Consider the following 23,175-nt stretch of genomic DNA (forward strand, 5'->3'; position numbering starts at 1 on the left):
CTATATACAGGGGGTACCGGTACAGAGTCAATGTGGAGGCTATATACAGGGGGTACCGGTACAGAGTCAATGTGGAGGATATATACAGGGGGTACCGGTACAGAGTCAATGTGGAGACTATATACAGGGTATTACGGTACAGAGTCAGTGTGGAGGCTATATACAGGGGGTACCGGTACAGAGTCAATGTGGAGGCTATATACAGGGGGTACCGGTACAGAGTCAATGTGGAGGATATATACAGGGGGTACCGGTACAGAGTCAATGTGGAGGATATATACAGGGGGTACCGGTACAGAGTCAATGTGGAGACTATATACAGGGTATTACGGTACAGAGTCAGTGTGGAGGCTATATACAGGGGGTACCGGTACAGAGTCAATGTGGAGGCTATATACAGGGGGTACCGGTACAGAGTCAGTGTGGAGGCTATATACAGGGGGTACCGGTACAGAGTCAATGTGGAGGATATATACAGGGGGTACCGGTACAGAGTCAATGTGGAGGCTATATACAGGGGGTACCGGTACAGAGTCAATGTGGAGGCTATATACAGGGGGTACTGGTACAGAGTCAATGTGGAGGCTATATACAGGGGGTACCGGTACAGAGTCAATGTGGAGGCTATATACAGGGGGTACCGGTACAGAGTCAATGTGGAGGCTATATACAGGGGGTACCGGTACAGAGTCAATGTGGAGGCTATATACAGGGGGTACCGGTACAGAGTCAATGTGGAGGCTATATACAGGGGGTACCGGTACAGAGTCAATGTGGAGGCTATATACAGGGGGTACCGGTACAGAGTCAATGTGGAGACTATATACAGGGGGTACTGGTACAGAGTCAATGTGGAGACTATATACAGGGGGTACCGGTACAGAGTCAATGTGGAGGCTATATACAGGGTGTTACGGTACAGAGTCAATGTGGAGGCTATATACAGGGTGTACCGGTACAGAGTCAATGTGGAGGCTATATACAGGGTGTTACGGTACAGAGTCAATGTGGAGGCTATATACAGGGGGTACCGGTACAGAGTCAATGTGGAGGATATATACAGGGTATTACGGTACAGAGTCAATGTGGAGGCTATATACAGGGGGTACCGGTACAGAGTCAATGTGGAGGCTATATACAGGGGGTACCGGTACAGAGTCAATGTGGAGACTATATACAGGGGGTACCGGTACAGAGTCAATGTGGAGGCTATATATAGGGGGTACCGGTACAGAGTCATTGTGGAGGCTATATACAGGGGGTACCGGTACAGAGTCAATGTGGAGACTATATACAGGGGGTACCGGTACAGAGTCAATGTGGAGACTATATACAGGGGGTACCGGTACAGAGTCAATGTGGAGACTATATACAGGGTGTACCGGTACAGAGTCAATGTGGAGACTATATACAGGGTGTTACGGTGCAGAGTCAATGTGGAGGCTATATACAGGGTGTACCGGTACAGAGTCAATGTGGAGACTATATACAGGGGGTACCGGTACAGAGTCAATGTGGAGACTATATACAGGGTGTACCGGTACAGAGTCAATGTGGAGACTATATACAGGGTGTTACGGTACAGAGTCAATGTGGAGGCTATATACAGGGTGTACCGGTACAGAGTCAATGTGGAGGCTATATACAGGGTGTACCGGTACTGAGTCAATGTGGAGGCTATATACAGGGTGTACCGGTACAGAGTCAATGTGGAGGCTATATACAGGGTGTACCGGTACAGAGTCAATGTGGAGGCTATATACAGGGTGTACCGGTACAGAGTCAATGTGGAGACTATATACAGGGTGTTACGGTACAGAGTCAATGTGGAGACTATATACAGGGGGTACCGGTACAGAGTCAATGTGGAGACTATATACAGGGGGTACCGGTACAGAGTCAATGTGGAGGCTGTATACAGGGGGTACCGGTACAGAGTCAATGTGGAGGCTAAATACAGGGGGTACCAGTACAGAGTCAATGTGGAGGCTATATACAGGGGGTACCAGTACAGAGTCAATGTGGAGGCTATATACAGGGGGTACCAGTACAGAGTCAACGTGGAGGCTAAATACAGAGGGTACCGGTACAGACTCAATGTGCGGGGGTACAGGTTAGCCGAGGTAATTTGTACATATAGGAAGGGGTAAGGCATAAATAATTAACAGCGAGAAGCAGCAGTGTAAAAACAAAAGGGAGGAGGGAGGGTCAATGTAAATAGTCCGGGTTGCCATTTGATTAACTGTTCAGCAGTTTTATGGCTTGGGGGTAGAAGCTGTTAAGGAGCCTTTTGGACCGAGAATTGGTGCTCCGGTACCGCTTGCCGTGTGGTAGTTGGGTAGCAGAGAGAACAGTCTATGACTTGGGTGGCTGGAGTCTTTAACCCTAATGCTGCATAAATCTGCTCTAAAAGCATTATCCACACTCAGAGTAATGTTAATATACAGAGCTGTACAGCATTATCCACACCCAGAGTAATGATAATATACAGAGCCCTACAGCATTATCCACACCCAGAGTAATGATAATATACAGAGCTCTACAGCATTATCCACACCCAGAGTAACGATAATATACAGAGCCCTACAGCATTATCCACACCGAGTAAGGATAATATACAGAGCCCTACAGCATTATCCACACCCAGAGTAAGGATAATATATAGAGCTCTACAGCATTATCCACACCCAGAGTAATCATAATATACAGACTCTACAGCATTATCCACACCCAGCGTAATCATAATATACAGAGCTCTACAGCATTATCCACACCCAGAGTAATCATAATATACAGACTCTACAGCATTATCCACACCCAGAGTAATCATAATATACAGAGCTCTACAGCATTATCCACACCCAGAGTAATCAAAATATACAGAGTCTTCACAAAGTATCCACACCCAGAATAATCATAATATACAGAGCTCTACAGCATTATCCACACCCAGAGTAATCATAATATACAGAGCTCTACACTATTATCCACACCCAGAATAATCATAATATACAGAGCTCTACAGCATTATCCACACCCAGAGTAATCATAATATACAGAGCTCTACACTATTATCCACACCCAGAGTAATCATAATATACAGAGCTCTACAGCATTATCCACACCCAGAATAATCATAATATACAGAGCTCTACAGCATTATCCACACCCAGAGTAATCATAATATACAGAGCTCTACAGCATTATCCACACTCAGAGTAATCATAATATACAGAGCTCTACAGCATTATCCACACTCAGTGTAATGATAATATACAGAGCTCTACAGCATTATCCACACTCAGAGTAATGATAATATACAGTGTCTTCACAAAGTATTCACACCCCTTTGACTTAGTCCACATTTGTTGTGTTAAACCCTGAATTTTAAACGGATGCCATTGAGATTGTTTCTCACCGATCTATACACAATACCCCATAATGACAATTTTAGCAAATGTATTGCAAATTATATATAGAAATATCTAATTTACATTCACACTCCTGAGTGAACACATGTTAGAAGGACCTTTGGCAGCGACTACAGCTGTGAGTCTTTCTGGGTAAGTCTCCTAAAGAGTTATCCACACCTGGATGGCACAAATGGCGAGGAGATTTCTCAAAGATATTAGGATGTGTTCACTGGATTTGAAAGCGTTTGCTTCTCTCTTTCACTCTCATCAGAGAAAAGCCAAGCCAGTAATTCATTCACCGCACAGAGTTCCTGTGTCCCAGTACGGATCAGGATCTAACTAAATAGTTGTGGAGAATGGGGAAACTCGATGTACAAACAGAGGGGCCAACAGACCGGGTTAATTCCATGGTGTGTGTTCAGGAAATTGGTATGCCGCTCTGAGAGTCTGTATGAAACCCCGAGGACCTTAATAATAAATGTATCAAAAAAGGGAGCTTTTTTTTGTTGTCATTTTTGATTCCCGAAGAGGGAGGAGATAGTATGTGAAATGGCTGGCGCAAACTATTTCTCCAAATTGAATGCTTCAAATGGATTCTGACAGGTAATTCCTTTAAGAGGTTACCTCTTGGAAGATAAACTCGGGCCAAATGCTAGTTCTATGTGAAGGAAATCACATGTGTTAGGGATAAGGTGTCCTCAGAGGGTGTCCAGTCTGATCATGCCAAGGTCAAAGCTGTGAAGGAAATGGCAAACCCCACAGATAGGTTTCAGCGCGTTTTGGACACGCTGGCGGACACTACTTGGGAAAGTTAGTACCAAACTTTTCTGCTTAAACAGTGAACTGAAGGAGTTCTGGTGGAACAGAGAACATGGAAGAGAGTGGAACGATGTGAATAATAAAAAAATAAAACCTGACTTTTTCAAACCTGACTTTTTCAAACCTGACTTTTTCAAACCTGACTTTTTCAAACCTGACTTTTTCAAACCTGACTTTTTCAAAACTGGCTGAAATCAGGAGAAGGTTGTCTTGTATGTGGATATGGTCATGGAGTCACTTCCTGTTTTTGTCCAGCAACTACGGAGAATAGCTGAAGAGACCACAAGGTGATCCAGAATCTAGAAAATGGCTGGCAGAAAGGATGTTGTAAGAAAAGTACCTTGTCACTAAGCGCAGAGCTGTCAGTGTTCGACGGTGTGTGCTGTTGAAGAACAAGGAGATGCTGCAGTGAGAGCATGAAGGCCGTGCTTCTACACCTGCATTGCTTGCTGTTTGGGGTTTGAGGCTGGGTTGGGTTATGAGTTCAGACACACAACCTCTAGTCCTAAAAGTGACAGAAAGGCTGAAAAGGGGTATGCAAATCATGAAGAGACTCTTAAATAAAAAAGGAAGCACAAAGCAGGACTGATCCATTCTTGGGTTTATTGTCTTACAGAGCTGAGCTCTTGGCATGTGGCCAGTCACCTGCAGAAACCCAGTCCTCTGCGGGAATGACTGCCCATCAGCTGTGCAGGACAGGACCCTGTCCTCTGCAGAAATGACTGCCCATCAGCTGTGCAGGACAGGACCCGGTCCTCTGCAGAAATGACTGCCCATCAGCTGTGCAGGACAGGACCCTGTCCTCTGCAGAAATGACTGCCCATCAGCTGTGCAGGACAGGACCCTGTCCTCTGCAGAAATGACTGCCCATCAGCTGTGCGGGGCAGGACCCTGTCCTCTGCAGAAATGACTGCCCATCAGCTGTGCGGGGCAGGACCCTGTCCTCTGCAGAAATGACTGCCCATCAGCTGTGCAGGACAGGACCCGGTCCTCTGCAGAAATGACTGCCCATCAGCTGTGCAGGACAGGACCCTGTCCTCTGCAGAAATGACTGCCCATCAGCTGTGCAGGACAGGACCCTGTCCTCTGCAGAAATGACTGCCCATCAGCTGTGCAGGACAGGACCCTGTCCTCTGCAGAAATGACTGCCCATCAGCTGTGTGGGGCAGGACCCTGTCCTCTGCGGGAATGACTGCCCATCAGCTGTGTAGGACAGGACCCTGTCCTCTGCGGGAATGACTGCCCATCAGCTGTGTAGGACAGGACCCTGTCCTCTGCGGGAATGACTGCCCATCAGCTGTGTAGGACAGGACCCTGTCCTCTGCAGAAATGACTGCCCATCAGCTGTGTAGGACAGGACCCTGTCCTCTGCGGGAATGACTGCCCATCAGCTGTGTAGGACAGGACCCTGTCCTCTGCGGGAATGACTGCCCATCAGCTGTGTAGGACAGGACCCTGTCCTCTGCGGGAATGACTGCCCATCAGCTGTGTAGGACAGGACCCTGTCCTCTGCGGGAATGACTGCCCATCAGCTGTGTAGGACAGGACCCTGTCCTCTGTGGAAATGACTGCCCTTCAGCTGTGCAGGACAGGACCCTGTCCTCTGCAGGAATGACTGCCCATCAGCTGTGCAGGACAGGACCCTGTCCTCTGTGGGAATGACTGCCCATCAGCTGTGCAGGACAGGACCCTGCAGTTGAAGGCAAGACACAACTCTGCTATGATAAAACTGCTAGAGTGTTGCCAAAGTTGTCAGCTCAGGATGTGGTTAGAATTCGGGGTCTGGATTCATGGGATAGAACGGAAGGGCAACTGTCTTGGAGGTTTCTGGGTCAGGTGCCTTCACTCTCCGAGGCTGACGTGAGGACAACTCTGAAAAGAGTGAACACTCACAAAGCCACCGGCACAGGTGGCATCCCAGGCCGCGTCCACAGAGTGCTGACCAGCTGGTGAGCGTCTTCTCTGACATCTTCATCATCTCCTGTCCCAGGCTGTAGTCCCCACCTGCCTCAAGGAGACCACCATCGTACCAGTGCCCAAGAAAAACAAGGTGACATGCCCAAATGACTATCGCCCTGTCGCGCTCACCTCGGTCATCATGAAGTGCTTCGAGAGACTGATCATGGCCACATTCTTATTAAAATATTATAATAAATTCTCTCGCTGCTCTGCCGTTAACTAGTCTCTTCTACGGAAGTACCTAGAGTCACTAGAGATGACTGCCATTAACTAGTGTCTCCTTACGGAAGTGCCTAGAGTCACTAGAGATGACTGCCTTTAACTAGTCTCTTCTACAGAAGTATCAGTCACTAGAGATGACAACTAGTCTCTTCTACAGAAGTATCAGTCACTAGAGATGACTGCCGTTAACTAGTCTCTTCTACAGAAGTACCAGTCACTAGAGATGACTGCCGTTAACTAGTCTCTTCTACAGAAGTATCAGTCACTAGAGATGACTGCCTTTAACTAGTCTCTTCTACAGAAGTGTCAGTCACTAGAGATGACTGCCGTTAACTAGTCTCTTCTACAGAAGTACCTAGAGTCACTAGAGATGACTGCCGTTAACTAGTCTCTTCTACAGAAGTATCAGTCACTAGAGATGACTGCCGTTAACTAGTCTCTTCTACAGAAGTACCAGTCACTAGAGATGACTGCCGTTAACTAGTCTCTTCTACAGAAGTACCAGTCACTAGAGATGGCTGCCGTTAACTAGTCTCTTCTACAGAAGTACCAGTCACTAGAGATGACTGCCGTTAACTAGTCTCTTCTACAGAAGTACCTAGAGTCACTAGAGATGACTGCCGTTAACTAGTCTCTTCTACAGAAGTATCAGTCACTAGAGATGACTGCCGTTAACTAGTGTCTTCTACAGAAGTACCAGTCACTAGAGATGACTGCCGTTAACTAGTCTCTTCTACAGAAGTACCAGTCACTAGAGATGACTGCCGTTAACTAGTCTCTTCTACAGAAGTACCAGTCACTAGAGATGACTGCCGTTAACTAGTCTCTTCTACAGAAGTACCAGTCACTAGAGATGACTGCCGTTAACTAGTCTCTTCTACAGAAGTATCAGTCACTAGAGATGACTGACGTTAACTAGTCTCTTCTACAGAAGCATCAGTCACTAGAGATGACTGCCGTTAACTAGTATCTTCTACAGGACTAGATCAGTCACTAGAGATGACTACCGTTAACTAGTCTCTTCTACAGGACTAGATCAGTCAATTGCATCTCATGTTTGATACACACACAGAGCCTTCGGGAAAGTATTCAGACCCCTTTACTTTTTACACATTTTGTTACAGCCTTATTCTAAAATTGATTACATTTTTTCCCCTCATCAATCGACTCACAATACCCCATAATGATAAACAAAAAAAACATTTTGGGACATTTTTGATCATTTATAAAACAAATAACTGAAAAATCACATTTGCGTAAGTATTCAGACCCTTTACTCAGTACTTTGTTGAAGCACCTTTTGGCAGCGATTACAGCCTTGAGTCTTCTTGGGTATGATGCTACAAGTTTGGCACACCTGTATTTGGTGAGTTTCTCCCATTCTTCTCTGCAGATCCTCTCAAGCTCTGTCAGGTTGAATGGGGAACGTTACTGCACAGCTATTTTCAGGTCTCTCCAGAGATGTTCGATAAGGTTCAAGTCCGGGCTTCGGCTGGGCTACTCAAGGACATTCAGAGACTTGTCCCAAAGCCACTCCTGCGTTGTCTTGGCTGTGTGCTTAGGGTCATTGTCCCATGCTCCGTTCATCTTTGCCTCGATCCTGACTAGTCTCCCAGTCCCTGCTGCTGTGATGCTGCCACCACCATGCTTCACTGTAGGGATGGTGCCAGGTTTTCTCCAGCTGTGACGCTTGGCGTTCAGGCCAGAGTTCAATCGTGGTTTCATCAGACCAGAGAATCTTGTTTCTTCAGGTGTCTTTTGGCAAACTCCAAGCGGGTTGTCATGTGCCTTTTACTGAGGAGTGGCTTCCGTCTGGCCACTCTACCATAAAGACCTGATTGGTGGAGTGCTGCAGAGATGGTTGTCCTTCTGGAAGGTTCTTCCATCTCCACAGAGGAACTCTGGAGCTCTGTCAGAGTGACCAGGGGGGTTCTTGGTCACCTCCTGGACCAAGGCCCTTCTCCCCTGATTGCTCAGTTTGACCTGGCCAAAGTTTGGCCTGGCGGAGTCTTGGTGGTTCCAAACCTCTTCCATTTAAGAATGATGGAGGTCACTGTGTTCTTGGGGACCTTCAATGCTGCAGACATTTTTTGGTACCCTTTCCCATATCTGTGCCTCGACACAATCCTGTCTCGGAGGTCTACGGACAATTCCTTCGACCTCATGGTTTGTATAGGCAGGTGTGTGCCTTTCCAAATCATGTCCAATCAATTGAATTGATCGAAGATGGACTCCAATCAAGTTGTAGATGTAAACAGGATGCATCTGAGCTTAATTTCATAGTCTCGTAGCAAAGGGTCTGAATCGTTATGTATTTAGGTGTTTTTATTTTTAATAGATTTGCTCAAATTTCAAAAAACCTATTTTCATTTTGTCATTATGGGGTATTGTGTGTAGATTGCTGACGAAATTGTTATATTTATTCCATTTTGGAAGGAGGCTGAAACGTAACAAAATGTGGAAAAAGTCAAGGGGTCTGAATACTTTCCGAAGGCACTCGACGTAAGACACACACACACACACACACACACACACACACACACACACACACACACACACACACACACACACACACACACACACACACACACACACACACACACACACACACACCTCTTTGTTCTCAGATAAAAGGGAAGTTCTTTCCTTCGTTGCCAGTCGCCCTGAAGAGCAGAGCTTCATCTCCTTCAGAATCAGATCTGCTCTTGTTTTAACACCAAGATCCTATGACAAGACATCAAGACATGTCACCTCCCCCCCTCAACATCCACCCCTTAAAAACTAGAATCACTCCATGTCTCTCAGGCCGTGTTCCAAGTAGCACCTTGATCCTTCCATAGTGCACTACGTTTGACCGGAGCCATAGGCCTATATAGGGAATAGGGGGCCATTTGTGGCACACTCCATCTCTCTGCAGGTGAGTTTTAAATCAGACACTTTCAGGTGGAGTGCAGTCAGCTCCATTGGTTTTTCAGACTAGATAATTGGCTTCCATCAAAGTGGGGTATTCCAGGAGGGCTCAGTGAAAACGGTGTCCTAATTAAGAACGAACGGCAATACCGGGAGCTGTATCAGTGTATCAGGAATGCTAGCTGTCATCCTCAGAATGATCACCGGCCACCGAAATCATCTTTAATTGCCTCCGTTTTGGTAGCAACGCCACCGTCATTTACTCTCCTCCTCCTCCCCTCTTTCCATCCCTCCTCCTCTCTTACCTTCCCTCGATCCATCCCTCCTCTTCCTCCTCTCTTACCTTCCCTCGTTCCATCCCTCCTCCTCCTCCCCTCCTCCTCTCTTACCTTCCCTCGATCCATCCCTCCTCTTCCTCCTCTCTTACCTTCCCTTGTTCCATCCCTCCTCCTCCTCTTTTACCTTCCCTCGATCCATCCCTCCTCCTTCCCTCCTCCCTTTACCTTCCCTTGTTCCATCCCTCCTCCTTCCCTCCTACTCCTCTCTTAACCTTCCCTCGTTTCATCCCTCCTCCTTCCCTTCTCCTCTCTTACCTTCCCTCGTTCCATCCCTCCTCCTCCTCTCTTACCTTCCCTCGTTCCATCCCTCCTCTCTTACCTTCCCTCGTTCCATCCCTCCTCCTCCTCTCTTACCTTCCCTCGTTCCATCCCTCCTCTCTTACCTTCCCTCGTTCCATCCCTCCTCCTCCTCTCTTACCTTCCCTCGTTCCATCCATCCTCCTCCTCTCTTACCTTCCCTCGTTCCATCCCTCCTCCTCCTCTCTTACCTTCCCTCGTTCCTTCCCTCCTCCTCCTCTCTAACCTTCCCTCCTCCTCCTCTGTTTACCTTCCCTCGTTCCATCCCTCCTCTCCCCTTCTCTCTCATTTATTTGTCTCCTCCCTCCTCCCCCTCCCCTCCTCTTTAGTTCTCTCGCTCCCTCTCCTTCATTTGCTCCCAACCGAGACTTATCCTCTCTATTTTTCTTTATACACACACACACACACACACACACACACACACACACACACACACACACACACACACACACACACACACACACACACCCCTGAGCAATCTACACTCACCTACACAATAGAAACGCAATTTGGTTTTAGACTTAATAGTGCTTTTAAAGCAATATCTGATTCTTCACAAGCATCAAGTGCCTCCAGCTGTTGCTGTTGACTCTAATTGGTATCTCTCTCCTTTTCCTTTTCTCTGGTCCTCTCTTCAACCCTCCCCTCTCTAATTCTCTGGTCCTCTCTTCAACCCTCCCCTCTCTAATTCTCTGGTCCTCTCTTCATCCCTCCCCTCTCTAATTCTCTGGTCCTCTCTTCATCCCTCCCCTCTCTAATTCTCTGGTCCTCTCTTCAACCCTCCCCTCTCTAATTCTCTGGTCCTCTCTTCAACCCTCCCCTCTCTAATTCTCTGGTCCTCTCTTCAACCCTCCCCTCTCTAATTCTCTGGTCCTCTCTTCAACCCTCCCCTCTCTAATTCTCTGGTCCTCTCTTCATCCCTCCCCTCTCTAATTCTCTGGTCCTCTCTTCAACCCTCCCCTCTCTAATTCTCTGGTCCTCTCTTCATCCCTCCCCTCTCTAATTCTCTGGTCCTCTCTTCATCCCTCCCCTCTCTAATTCTCTGGTCCTCTCTTCAACCCTCCCCTCTCTAATTCTCTGGTCCGCTCTTCAACCCTCCCCTCTCTAATTCTCTGGTCCTCTCTTCAACCCTCCCCTCTCTAATTATCTGGTCCTCTCTTCAACCCTCCCCTCTCTAATTCTCTGGTCCTCTCTTCATCCCTCCCCTCTCTAATTCTCTGGTCCTCTCTTCAACCCTCCCCTCTCTAATTCTCTGGCCCTCTCTTCAACCCTCCCCTTTCTAATTCTCTGGTCCTCTCTTCATCCCTTCTCTTTTTCCTCGTATTCACCCATCCCCCGTGTTCTCTCGCTCCATGCTATTGACCTTTCTGTTTCTCTCCTCCTCTCCGCCTCTCTCTCTTTCTCATCATATCGAGTAATGTTTACTGTGGGGGCACCACTCAAAGCTGTGATGATTGGAGTTTAGAAACAAAAGACGAGGGGGAGAGTAGAGGAGAGGAAAGAAATGTTATTACTGTTGTCCCCTTGACAATATTGATTATTATTATTTTAATAATGTTAATATTGTAAATCTCCAAAGTAAACTTTGGCAATATCTGCATTGTTACATATATATCCAATGTAATTGAGAGGAGTTAGAGTAGAGACAGAGAGGCTGAGTGTTGTATTGTTGGACTATTGTGGGGGGAGGAAGAGGTGGTCTGAAATGTCACCCTCTTCTCTATATAGTGCACTACTTTTGACCAGAGCCGTATAGGGAGCTCTCGCTCTCTCGCTCTCTCTCTCTCTCTCTCGTTCGGTTGACCTCACCTTTAAGACAAACTCATTCTACAGATGATTTATCTATTGTTTCAGGGATAACTCCTCAGAACTGGTAGAGAGAAAAACATTAAACCGTTTTTAAATGTACAAATCCCTACCATTTACCTCAGAATGCCCTGTGGACACATTTTTCTCCTGGATTTCATCCCAAATGCCACCCTATTCCCCATATAGTGCACTAGGGTCCATAGGGCCCTGGTCATGTAGGGAATAGGGTGGCATTTGGGACACAGTCAGGGTCCTGTTTCGTTCCATCCATTCTGTTCCTCTGTTAATAGCCAGGGCTCCCTCTCTTAACAGCTGAGAGGACACTCCATGGACCCACTTATGAAACCTACAGATGGAGACAGAGAGCTACTTTGAAACACTGAAATAGGGTTCTTGACCTGCCCTGGACAGTTTTTCCCTCTGTGTTTCTCTCTAAAATAGGATTCTTGACCTGCCCTGGTCTGTCTTTTCCCTCTGTGTTTCTCTCTAAAATAGGGTTCTTGACCTGCCCTGGTCTGTCTTTTCCCTCTGTGTTTCTCTCTAAAATAGGGTTCTTGACCTGCCCTGGTCTGTCTTTTCCCCCTCGATGTCAGTCTTTCTCTCTATCCCTCTGTCAATTCAAGGGGCTTTATTGGGAAACATATGTTTACATTGCCAAAGCAAGTGAAATGCTCAGTAAACACAAGTGAAATAAACAAGAGAAAGTTATATAGTTCTATAGACATTTTAAATGTTATGTTATTGTGTTGTAACAATATAACACGCAGTTGAAGTATGAAAAGGAAAATAAACAGGATAAATATAGGTTGTATTTACAATGTTGTTTGTGTTCCACTGGCTGCCCTTTTCTGATGACAAACGTCTTGCTGCTGTGACTGCACAGTGCACCCCTCCAGGATGGAGAAGCTGTTTGTGCTACACGTGTTGCCCTGTTTTCATGGCAACGGGGCAAACGTCTTGCTGCTGTGACTGCACAGTGCACCCCTCCAGGATGGAGGAGCTGTTTGTGCTACACGTGTTGCCCTGTTTTCATGGCAACGGGACAAACGTCTTGCTGCTCTATTTCACCTAACAGATATCAGTTTATCAAATTCTTTGTGGGTCTGTGTGATCTGTGGGAAATATGTGTGTCAACTGTGGTCATACAGCTCTCTGTCCAATTCCATTTAAGGGGTTTTATTGGCATGGGAAACACATTGCCAAAGCAAGTGAAGTAGATAATAAATAAAAGTGGAATAAACAATCTCTTTCTCTGACAGGGTGCGAGAGTGAGAGGCAGAGCGAGAGCGGCAGAAAGAGAGCGGCAGAGGGAGAAAGGGAGGCAGAGAGAGAGAAGAGGCAGAGGGAGAGAGAGGGAGAGGCAGAGCGAGAGCGGCAGAAAGAGGGAGAGAGGCAGAGGGAGGGAGAGAGAGAGAGAGGCAGAGGGAGAGAGGGAGGCAGAGGGAGAGAGGGAGAGAGAGAGAGGCAGAGGGGGAGAGAGGCAGAGGGAGAGAGAGAGAGAGAGAGAGAGGCAGAGGCAGAGGGGGAGAGATGGGCAGAGGGAGAGAGATGGGCAGAGGGAGAGAAGGGCAGAGAGAGAGAGGGAGAGAGTTAGAGAGAGGCAGAGGGAGAGAGAGAGGGAAAGGCAGAGCGAGAGCGGCAGAAAGAGGGAGAGAGGCAGCAGAGGGAGGGAGGGAGAGAGGCAGAGGGAGGGAGGGAGAGAGAGAGAGGCAGAGGGAGAGAGGGAGGCAGAGGGAGAGAGAGGCAGAGGGAGAGAGAGGGAGAGAGGCAGAGGGAGAGAGAGGCAGAGGGAGAGAGAGAGAGAGGCAGAGAGAGAGAGAGAGGGAGAGAGTTAGAGAGAGGCAGAGGGAGAGAGAGAGGGAGAGAGAGAGGCAGATAGAGAGAGGGAGAGAGTTAGAGAGAGGCAGAGGGAGAGAGAGGGAGAGAGAGAGGGAGAGGCAGAGGGAGAGAGAGGCAGAGAGAGAGGGAGAGGCAGAGAGAGAGAGAGGCAGAGGGAGAGAGATGCAGAGAGAGAGAGGCAGAGAGAGGGAGAGAGGGAGAGAGGGGCAGAGAGAGGGAGAGGCAGAGAGAGAGAGGCAGAGAGAGAGAGGCAGAGAGAGAGAGGCAGAGAGAGAGAGGCAGAGAGAGAGAGGCAGAGAGAGAGAGGGAGAGAGAGGGAGATAAATATGATGGCTACTGTTGACCTCCACACTTCATCATGACAGCAACAATGTATCTTTGGCACCCAGAGTCGGGAGTGGAGGGGAGGACTGCTGTCTTATTGACTCTTATCCAACCGTGCTATTTTGTTAATTTTTTCACGGTGTTCGTAACTTATTTTGTACATAGTGTTGCTGCTACCGTCTCTTATGACCGAAAAGACAAGTTGCTCGCCTCAAATTGGACGAAGAGTTTTTCTTCAATGTGTTGGACGGGAGGGATACACTACTACAGACACCCGACCAGGCCCAGATCCCCGTCTTTCGCTGGAGAAGGAAACTGAGATTTAGTGGAAAAAGATCAGGGTTCCTTGCGAGGATCAGGTCAACGAGTAGCTAATCTGCCCTTGCCTTCCGTCCTGCTAACTAATGTTCAATCGCTGGAAAATAATTGAGACGAGCTGAAAGCACGTATACAGTGATTCCTCCTTTAAAAGCCTGCGTGCTGCTGCAGCATTCTGCACGTCATTTAATTCTCAGCCATTTCTTCTGTTACTGCAAGTTATTGCTAGTTTGACCACCAGAGGGCATCTTTGAGAAAACATTTGATAGTCTTCCGTATTGCCATTACCAGACACGGGGAGGGCATGCGGGAGACCGGGGTTCAATTCCCCGACGGGGAGGAATGAGTAGGATGTCCTTGTAAATAGCAATTTGTTACTACATGATTCCATATGTGTTATTTCATAGTTGTGATGTCCTCACTATTATTCTACAATGTAGAAAATAGTAAAAATATAGAAAAATCCTGGAACTGGTACTGCATAATTAATTTGCTTAATATTATGGTGTTTCTATTCCATGAAAAACTAAAAACCCTAATGGGTTTCCATTAGGATGGATTGGAAAATATGGCGCTGTACAACGTGACACACATAAATTCAGATCATTGTCAGTTTGTAAATTCAGACCGTTTCGCTCTCATGTTGTAGGGTTGATTTGAGCGTTCTGGCCTTACAACAGCAGTCAAGCACCCAAGCTAACGTTGGCTAGCTTGCTAGCTACTTCCAGACACAAATGTGACCACTCTGACCATTTTACTCACCCTAGCAGAGCTGGTTAGGCAGTTTTCGTGTTAACCAGAGCGTTGGTGACCGTAACTGTGCTGCTGGAATCAATTTAATTACGCTTTTTTGGCAACGTTTACTGACACCGGCCATATTCCATGGGTGTTGAGCGTTTGTAAATTCATCAGTTATTCTGTGCTCTGGCACACTCAGACGAGAGTGCTCTGAAATCGGAGTAGATAGCCAGAGCGAATTAACAATGACCATTGAGAACGCACAACGACTATACCACTAAGCTAAGCTAAAAATTACATATAGTTAATATACTGGCAAGTTCCATGTATTAGTAGCTAGCTAACATACCGGTACATACTGCTGTAATGATATATTAACGGGTGTTGAGCGTAAATTCATTCTGCACTCTGGTACTCAGATGTAAGTGCTCTGAAATCAGTTTAGATAGCTAGAGCGAATTTACGAAAGCACCCAAATGTCCATTGAGAACGCACAACGACAATACCACTTAGCTAAGCTAAGAATGATCGGAATAATCAAGTCAATAAGCGTTGGGTAGTTGGATAGCCTATAGTTAAAATAATGTCAAGTTTGATGTATAACTACTAACGTTAGGTAGCTAGCTAACATACCGGTACATACTGCTGTAATGATATGATATGTGGTTCGTAAGGAAGGCGTAGCTAACTAACATACCGGTACATACTGCTGTAATGATATGATATGTGGTTCGTAAGGAAGGCGTAGCTCACAAATTGTAACGTAACTTATTTGAAAAGTCTTTATTACATTGAGTAGCAAACTACTGTGAGGACTGCGGATTGCTTTTGGTGCACAGTCGATAGCGCGCTGGACTTCGGGTAAGAAGATTGAGGGTTTGAAAAATTATCAGTTTATTATTTGGTTTATATTGCCCATTCATTGTCAGTTAGAGACACAGTAGTGCATTTGGACTCAAAAGCATAATCAGTGCTCTAACTCCCCCTTGGTCTTTAAAGCAAAGCTGGTCTGTGATCGGAGGGGTTTTTCCACACCTAGCTCGGCTATTAGACTATTCTTTAGTAAAGGTTGAATAGTCTACTGTTTAAGCAAATTAATTACGTACCGGTGATCAAATACTGTCTGCCGCTGTTCCTCTTTGCCTTTCTGTCTTCTACACCTCTCTCCCCACCTCGTCTTTCTGTCTTCTACACCTCTCTCCCCACCTCGTCTTTCTGTCTTCTACACCTCTCTCCCCACCTCGTCTTTCTGTCTTCTACACCTCTCTCCCCACCTCGTCTTTCTGTCTTCTACACCTCTCTCCCCACCTCGTCTTTCTGTCTTCTACACCTCTCTCCCCACCTCGTCTTTCTGTCTTCTACACCTCTCTCCCCACCTCGTCTTTCTGTCTTCTACACCTCTCTCCCCACCTCGTCTTTCTTCCTAGTTTTATAATGCACACCATATGTGCATTGAAGTACAGATTAAACTTGTATTTATAATATAATATTACAATTATCATAATTATAATGCATTTATTATGTATTTGTAACACCTGGATAATGGACTTCTTTCAATAAAGCATTTCACATTCTCCACTGGTTGAAATTAAGTATCTCATTGAAAATACTATCTTGTCGTCACGGCTGTTGAAAGGAGAGGACCAAGGTGCAGCGTGGTGAGCGTACATTTTCTCTTTTATTAAGAAAAATGACGCCGAACAAAACAATAAACAATACAAAAACAAACAGTGAAGCTAAAGGCTATGTGCCCTAAACAAAGTCAACCTCCCACAAAGACAGGAGGGAAAAGGGCTACCTAAGTATGGTTCTCAATCAGAGACAACGATAGACAGCTGTCCCTGATGGAGAACCACACCCGGCCAAAACATAGAAATACAAAATCATAGATAACAAAACATAGAATGCCACCCTGACCAAACCAAATAGACATAAAAAGGCTCTCTACGGTCAGGGCGTGACACCTGTGTCCTCAGATTAATGCTGATGAAGGGAGTTCGATATGCATAGTTTTTTTTCTGTATATATCAATTACAAATCAGTCTTTACTTAAATCATGTTTCTAGTCTATTGCATAGTTACAATGTGTTATCATTGATGTCCCAGGAGCAGGAGTGGTAAACACTGTTAAAGTCTATAATTGTAATACATACATCATTATAATTATTATCATTATTATCATTATTATCATTATAATTATTATCATTATTATTATCATTATTATAATTATTATCATCATCATTATTATTATCATTATAATTATCATCAGTATTCATATTAGTATCATTCATATTGTCATTATAATTTATGAGTATCATTATTCATATTATCATTATCATTATTCATATTATCATTATCATTATTCATATTCATATTATTATTATCATTATAATTATTATCATTATTATTATCATTATTCATATTATTATTATCATTATTCATATTCATATTATTATTATCATTATAATTATTATCATTATCATTATCATTATTCATATTATCATTATTATCATTATATTAAGATGCACTACCATAGCCTCACTCCTCCTCTCCCCCTTCCTACCCCTGTCTACTGAAATAACACAATCTCCTTCTCCTTTGAAAATGCTCCTCCTCTCTCCTCCTCCAGCCTCTGAAAATGCTCCTCCTCTCTCCTCCTCCAGCCTCTGAAAATGCACTGCCATAGCTGTGCGTTGGTGACCAGCTCCGGTCACCTGATAGGTGGTGGTCGCGGCGAGGAGATCGACCGGGCGGAGTGTGTGATCCGTATGAACGACGCCCCCACGGCACGGGGCTACGGTGGAGACGTTGGGCACCGCACCTCGCTACGTGTCATCGCTCACTCCAGCATGCAGAGGGTCCTACGGAGCCGTCACGAACTGCTCAACGCATCCCAGGTTAGATGTAAATATACTGCATATGTTTTAAAAACAACCCTTACAGTAATGAGTGCATACATTTTAGTATAGGTGACCCCAGAGGGAATCGAACCCACAATCCATTGCAAGTGCCATGCAACTGAGCCACACAGGGCTACATAGTTAGTAGATGCTATAATATATTTAACATTGTGTTTTCATGTGTCTCTTCTGAAGTGTTTCAATCTTATCAATGTATCAAGGTTTAACCCAATCCAGGACACAGTGTTTATCAGTAGTAACATTACATTACATTCTCCTCCCTCCAGGACACAGTGTTTATCAGTAGTAACATTACATTCTCCTCCCTCCAGGACACAGTGTTTATCAGTAGTAACATTACATTCTCCTCCCTCCAGGACACAGTGTTTATCAGTAGTAACATTACATTCTCCTCCCTCCAGGACACAGTGTTTATCAGTAGTAACATTACATTTTCCTCCCTCCAGGACACAGTGTTTATCAGTAGTAACATTACATTCTCCTCCCTCCAGGACACAGTGTTTATCTTCTGGGGGCCCAGTAGTTACATGCGGCGGGATGGGAAGGGTCTGGTCTACAACAACCTGAGGTTGATGAACCAGGTGCTGCCCAAACTAAAGGTCTACATGATCTCCTGGCAGAAGATGTTACAGTTTGACGAACTCTTCAAGAGGGAGACGGGCAAGGACAGGTCAGTTAAACTTACATGCTAGGAGTACTGTAGTTGGAAAAGTGAGTTGAGCTAAATTAATCTACACTACTTTACTGTAGACGGGCACTAACACTCCTGATCCTACCAATTCAAGACTAATATATTTGCAGATCAAAAACATGAGAGCAGGCTAGCTAGACTACTTTATTAAAGATCAAAGACATGAGAGCAGGCTAGCTAGACTACTTTATTAAAGATCAAAGACACGTGAGCAGGCTAGCTAGACTACTTTATTAAAGATCAAAGACACGTGAGCAGGCTAGCTAGACTACTTTATTAAAGATCAAAGACACGTGAGCAGGCTAGCTAGACTACTTTATTAAAGATCAAAGACACGTGAGCAGGCTAGCTAGACTACTTTATTAAAGATCAAAGACACGTGAGCAGGCTAGCTAGACTACTTTATTAAAGATCAAAGACACGTGAGCAGGCTAGCTAGACTACTTTATTAAAGATCAAAGACATGTGAGTAGGCTAGCTAGACTACTTTATTAAAGATCAAAGACATGAGAGCAGGCTAGCTAGACTACTTTATTAAAGATCAAAGACATGTGAGCAGGCTAGCTAGACTACTTTATTGTAGATCAAAGACATGTGAGCAGGCTAGCTAGACTACTTTATTGTAGATCAAAGACATGTGAGCAGGCTAGCTAGACTACTTTATTGTAGATCAAAGACATGTGAGCAGGCTAGCTAGACTACTTTATTGTAGATCAAAGACATGTGAGCAGGCTAGCTAGACTACTTTATTGTAGATCAAAGACATGAGCAGGCTAGCTAGACTACTTTATTAAAGATCAAAGACATGAGCAGGCTGGTGTTGTGACTTTACTTTCATTAATCTGGTGACTGTTATTTATTTAATCCATTAACTATGATGTAACAATTAACTCATTAGGAATTTGGGGCACCACAGAAGAGTTTGATTAAAGAGTTACCATCTCCCGAATTCACTTCTTAGAGACCCCTTCCTGCTCCAATCTCGTTAACGGGATTTATTTGACAACATCCAGTGAAATTGCAGTGCGCCAAATCCAAAAACAGAAATACTCATAATAAGAATTCATAAAACATACAAGTGTTACACATTTTAAAAAAGCTTAACTTCTTGTTAATCCAGCCGCCGTGTCAGATTTCAAAAAGGCTTCACGGTGAACCATGCGATTATCTGAGGACAGCGCTCAGCATATACAAATGCATGACAAACAAATTTCAAACTGGCAGGTGCAACACGAAAGTCAGAAATAGCAATATAAAAAATGCCTTACCTTTGATGATCTTCTTCTGTTAGCACTCCAAAAGGTCCCAGTTACATCACAAATGGTCCTTTTGTTCGATAATGTCCTTCTTTATATCCATAAAAACTCAGTTTAGCTGGCGAGCTTCAGTCAACAATCCATCCAGGTTCCCTCCTTCAAAATGCATACAAAATTAATCCCAAACGTTACCAATAAACTTTTCCAAACAAGTCAAACAAACAAAATTTGCAAATAAATTAATAAAAAAATCCTACAATGTGATTTTCTGGATTTTTTTCCCTCATTTTGTCTGTCATAGTTGAAGTGTACCTATGATGAAAATTACAGGCCTCTCTCATCTTTTTAAGTGGGAGAACTTGCACAATTGGTGGCTGACTAAATACTTTTTTGCCCCACTGTATATTGATCGATGTCTGCAATATTTTGGCATATTTTTGTTTCACAGGCCAATTCAATGGCCTTGTTGTGGATTTAGTAGAGCACTTCCTCTGCCTCAGACAGTATGTCTACAATCATTGCTCTTAGCATGTCTCAATCTACCACTTACTCCTTGAATCCCTTCCCATTGATACAAAATGAAAACAGGCACACCAGGCTGTCTCTCTCTCTGTCTCTTTCTCCTCTCTGTGCCTCTCTCTCTGACTCTCTCAATTCAAATATATTCAAAGGGATTTTATTGACATGGGAAATGTGTTTAAAGCAAGTGAAAAAACAAAACAATGACAAAAACCAACAAGTGAAAAAAATCTGAAATTAAAAGTAAATAGATTCCTATTGACACGTGGAATGGATTCCTATTGACACGTGGAATGGATTCCTATTGACACGTGGAATGGATTCCTATTGGCACGTGGAATGGATTCCTATTGGCACGTGGAATGGATTCCTATTGGCACGTGGAATGGATTCCTATTGACACGTGGAATGGATTCCTATTGACACGTGGAATGGATTCCTATTGACACGTGGAATGGATTCCTATTGGCACGTGGAATGGATTCCTATTGGCACGTGGAATGGATTCCTATTGGCACGTGGAATGGATTCCTATTGACACGTGGAATGGATTCCTATTGACACGTGGAATGGATTCCTATTGACAAGTGGAATGGATTCCTATTGACACGTGGAATGGATTCCTATTGACACGTGGAATGGATTCCTATTGACACGTGGAATGGATTCCTATTGACACGTGGAATGGATTCCTATTGACAAGTGGAATGGATTCCTATTGACAAGTGGAATGGATTCCTATTGACACGTGGAATGGATTCCTATTGACACGTGGAATGGATTCCTATTGACAAGTGGAATGGATTCCTATTGACACGTGGAATGGATTCCTATTGACACGTGGAATGGATTCCTATTGACATGAAGCTGTGAAATCATTATTTATCTGCCCATTTTAATACATCTTTATTGTTCCCATGGACATGGTAGTTACTGATCACTTTTAAAACATTTGATCAGATATCTTCTCACCTATTTCCACCTCCCCCATCCCTCCATCTCTCATCTCTCTCCCCCCTCATATCTCCCCCCTCCCTCCTCATCTCTCTCCCCCCCCTCCTCATATCTCCCCCCTCCCTCATCTCATCTCCCCCCTCCCCCATCTCTCCTCCCCCCCCCCCCATCTCTCCTCCCCCACCTCTCCTCCCCCATCTCTCATCTCTCCTCCCCCTCCCTCCTCCCCCTCCCCATCTCATCTCCCCCCTCCCCCATCTTTTCCCCTCCCTCCCCTCCCTCCCTCCAGGCGTATCTCCAACTCGTGGTTGAGTACTGGTTGGTTCACTATGACCATAGCTCTGGAGCTGTGTGACCGGATCAATGTCTATGGCATGGTGGCTCCAGACCACTGCAGGTGAGATCTCTACCCTGATCTAACTCATTCTCTCTCTCAATCTGTCTCCGTCTCCCAGTCTCCGTCTCCCAGTCTCCGTCTCTCTGATATCTTTGTAAAATAATCTCTTCTGTTATCTTGTCCCCCTCTCAGAGAGCCCCAGCCCCCATCGGTCCCCTACCACTACTACGAGCCCCTCGGTCCAGAGGAGTGTGCCATGTACATCAGCCATGAGCGAGGCCGCAGGGGCAGCCATCACCGCTTTATCACGGAGAAGAGGGTCTTTGCCAGCTGGGCTCGAACCTTCAACATCCACTTCTACCAGCCTGACTGGGAGCCCCCGCCGCTGGCCCCGGCTAACCGCACGCAGGGGGAGACGGTCTCGGTCAGCATACGTGACTGGCGACCGGAAATGGAAGTTGGGTGGTGACAGTGACTGCTGGGCATCTGTGGAAAAGCTGTAAGTCAAATGGGACTGAGCTGGAGATGGTGATGGACAAGACCACATGAGACGGTCCAAAGTCTTCTGACCACAACTGAATGGTCCATACAGTAGGATACTGACTGCACATGGTCCTTCACTGAGGATCGACCGTCCTCCTCTAGCTATCTGTCATGGACAACTGTAGAATAATGACTGAAAAACGTCCTTCACTGAGGATCGACCGTCCTCCTCTAAGCCGTCATGGACAACTGTAGAATAATGACTGCAAAACGTCCTTCACTGAGGATCGACCGTCCTCCTCTAGCTATCTGTCATGGACAACTGTCGAATACTGACTGCACATGGTCCTTCACTGAGGATCGACCGTCCTCCTCTAGCTATCCGTCATGGACAACTGGAAGGACCAAATCCAGCTGCCTGGTCCATAGGCTACTAACCACAACTAGTTTGAGCGTACTGGATGGCCGTAAGGGTTACCGGCCACTAGTGGTGCACGGGTCAGCAACTGCCAGACTAGATGTGATAAAGTGAAAATGTGAGGCCGCACCCAACCCTAAAATATGTACTGTAGGCTACAGTCAGGGACTGTGGATGTTTTTGACAAGGGGCACAGTATTGTTTTAGCCTGATTTCGATGTGTTTCTGCTTAGAATTTTGTTAGTCAACTTGTCTATAATTAGATACATGTAGCTTCTCGTCTGTCATTACATGTTGCCATAGAAGACTAAATCAAACATTGTTCACCAGAATAATGTTGTAAATCGATAGAATGAACGCTTCTGTCATCTCTGCTTCTTTCATGGCGAGAAGACCTTTAGAGACAGGGGAGAAAATGCAATAACAAAATAAAAATGAGAAATATTTTCTGTGCAGAATTTCCAAATGACATCACTTCGACCGGGTTGTAAGGAAATAAAAAGCTTTGAAAATGACCCAACATGTTTCTGATAAGAGTTCAGTTCGGCTTGGATGCATATTTTATGTAGTTGAATTAGTATCAGCTGTTATGATGCTGATAAAGACAGCA

General features: G+C 45.3%; 1 protein-coding gene across 1 annotated transcript in view; it reads left to right on the forward strand.

Annotated features, from left to right (window-relative positions):
- LOC139377208 (alpha-N-acetylgalactosaminide alpha-2,6-sialyltransferase 5-like) overlaps positions 1-23,080 on the forward strand; it is a 76,410-nt gene extending 53,330 nt beyond the window's left edge. Inside the window, exons 3-6 of the mRNA XM_071120208.1 lie at positions 17,650-17,883; positions 18,399-18,577; positions 21,617-21,724; positions 21,857-23,080. Coding sequence (XP_070976309.1) covers positions 17,650-17,883; positions 18,399-18,577; positions 21,617-21,724; positions 21,857-22,133 — 798 coding nt within the window. The 3' untranslated portion in view covers positions 22,134-23,080. The remainder of the gene's footprint in view (positions 1-17,649; positions 17,884-18,398; positions 18,578-21,616; positions 21,725-21,856) is intronic.
- The last annotated feature ends 95 nt before the right edge of the window (positions 23,081-23,175 follow it).

Source organism: Oncorhynchus clarkii, chromosome 20 (genome assembly GCF_045791955.1).
Source record: "Oncorhynchus clarkii lewisi isolate Uvic-CL-2024 chromosome 20, UVic_Ocla_1.0, whole genome shotgun sequence".
Lineage (NCBI taxonomy): Eukaryota > Metazoa > Chordata > Actinopteri > Salmoniformes > Salmonidae > Oncorhynchus > Oncorhynchus clarkii.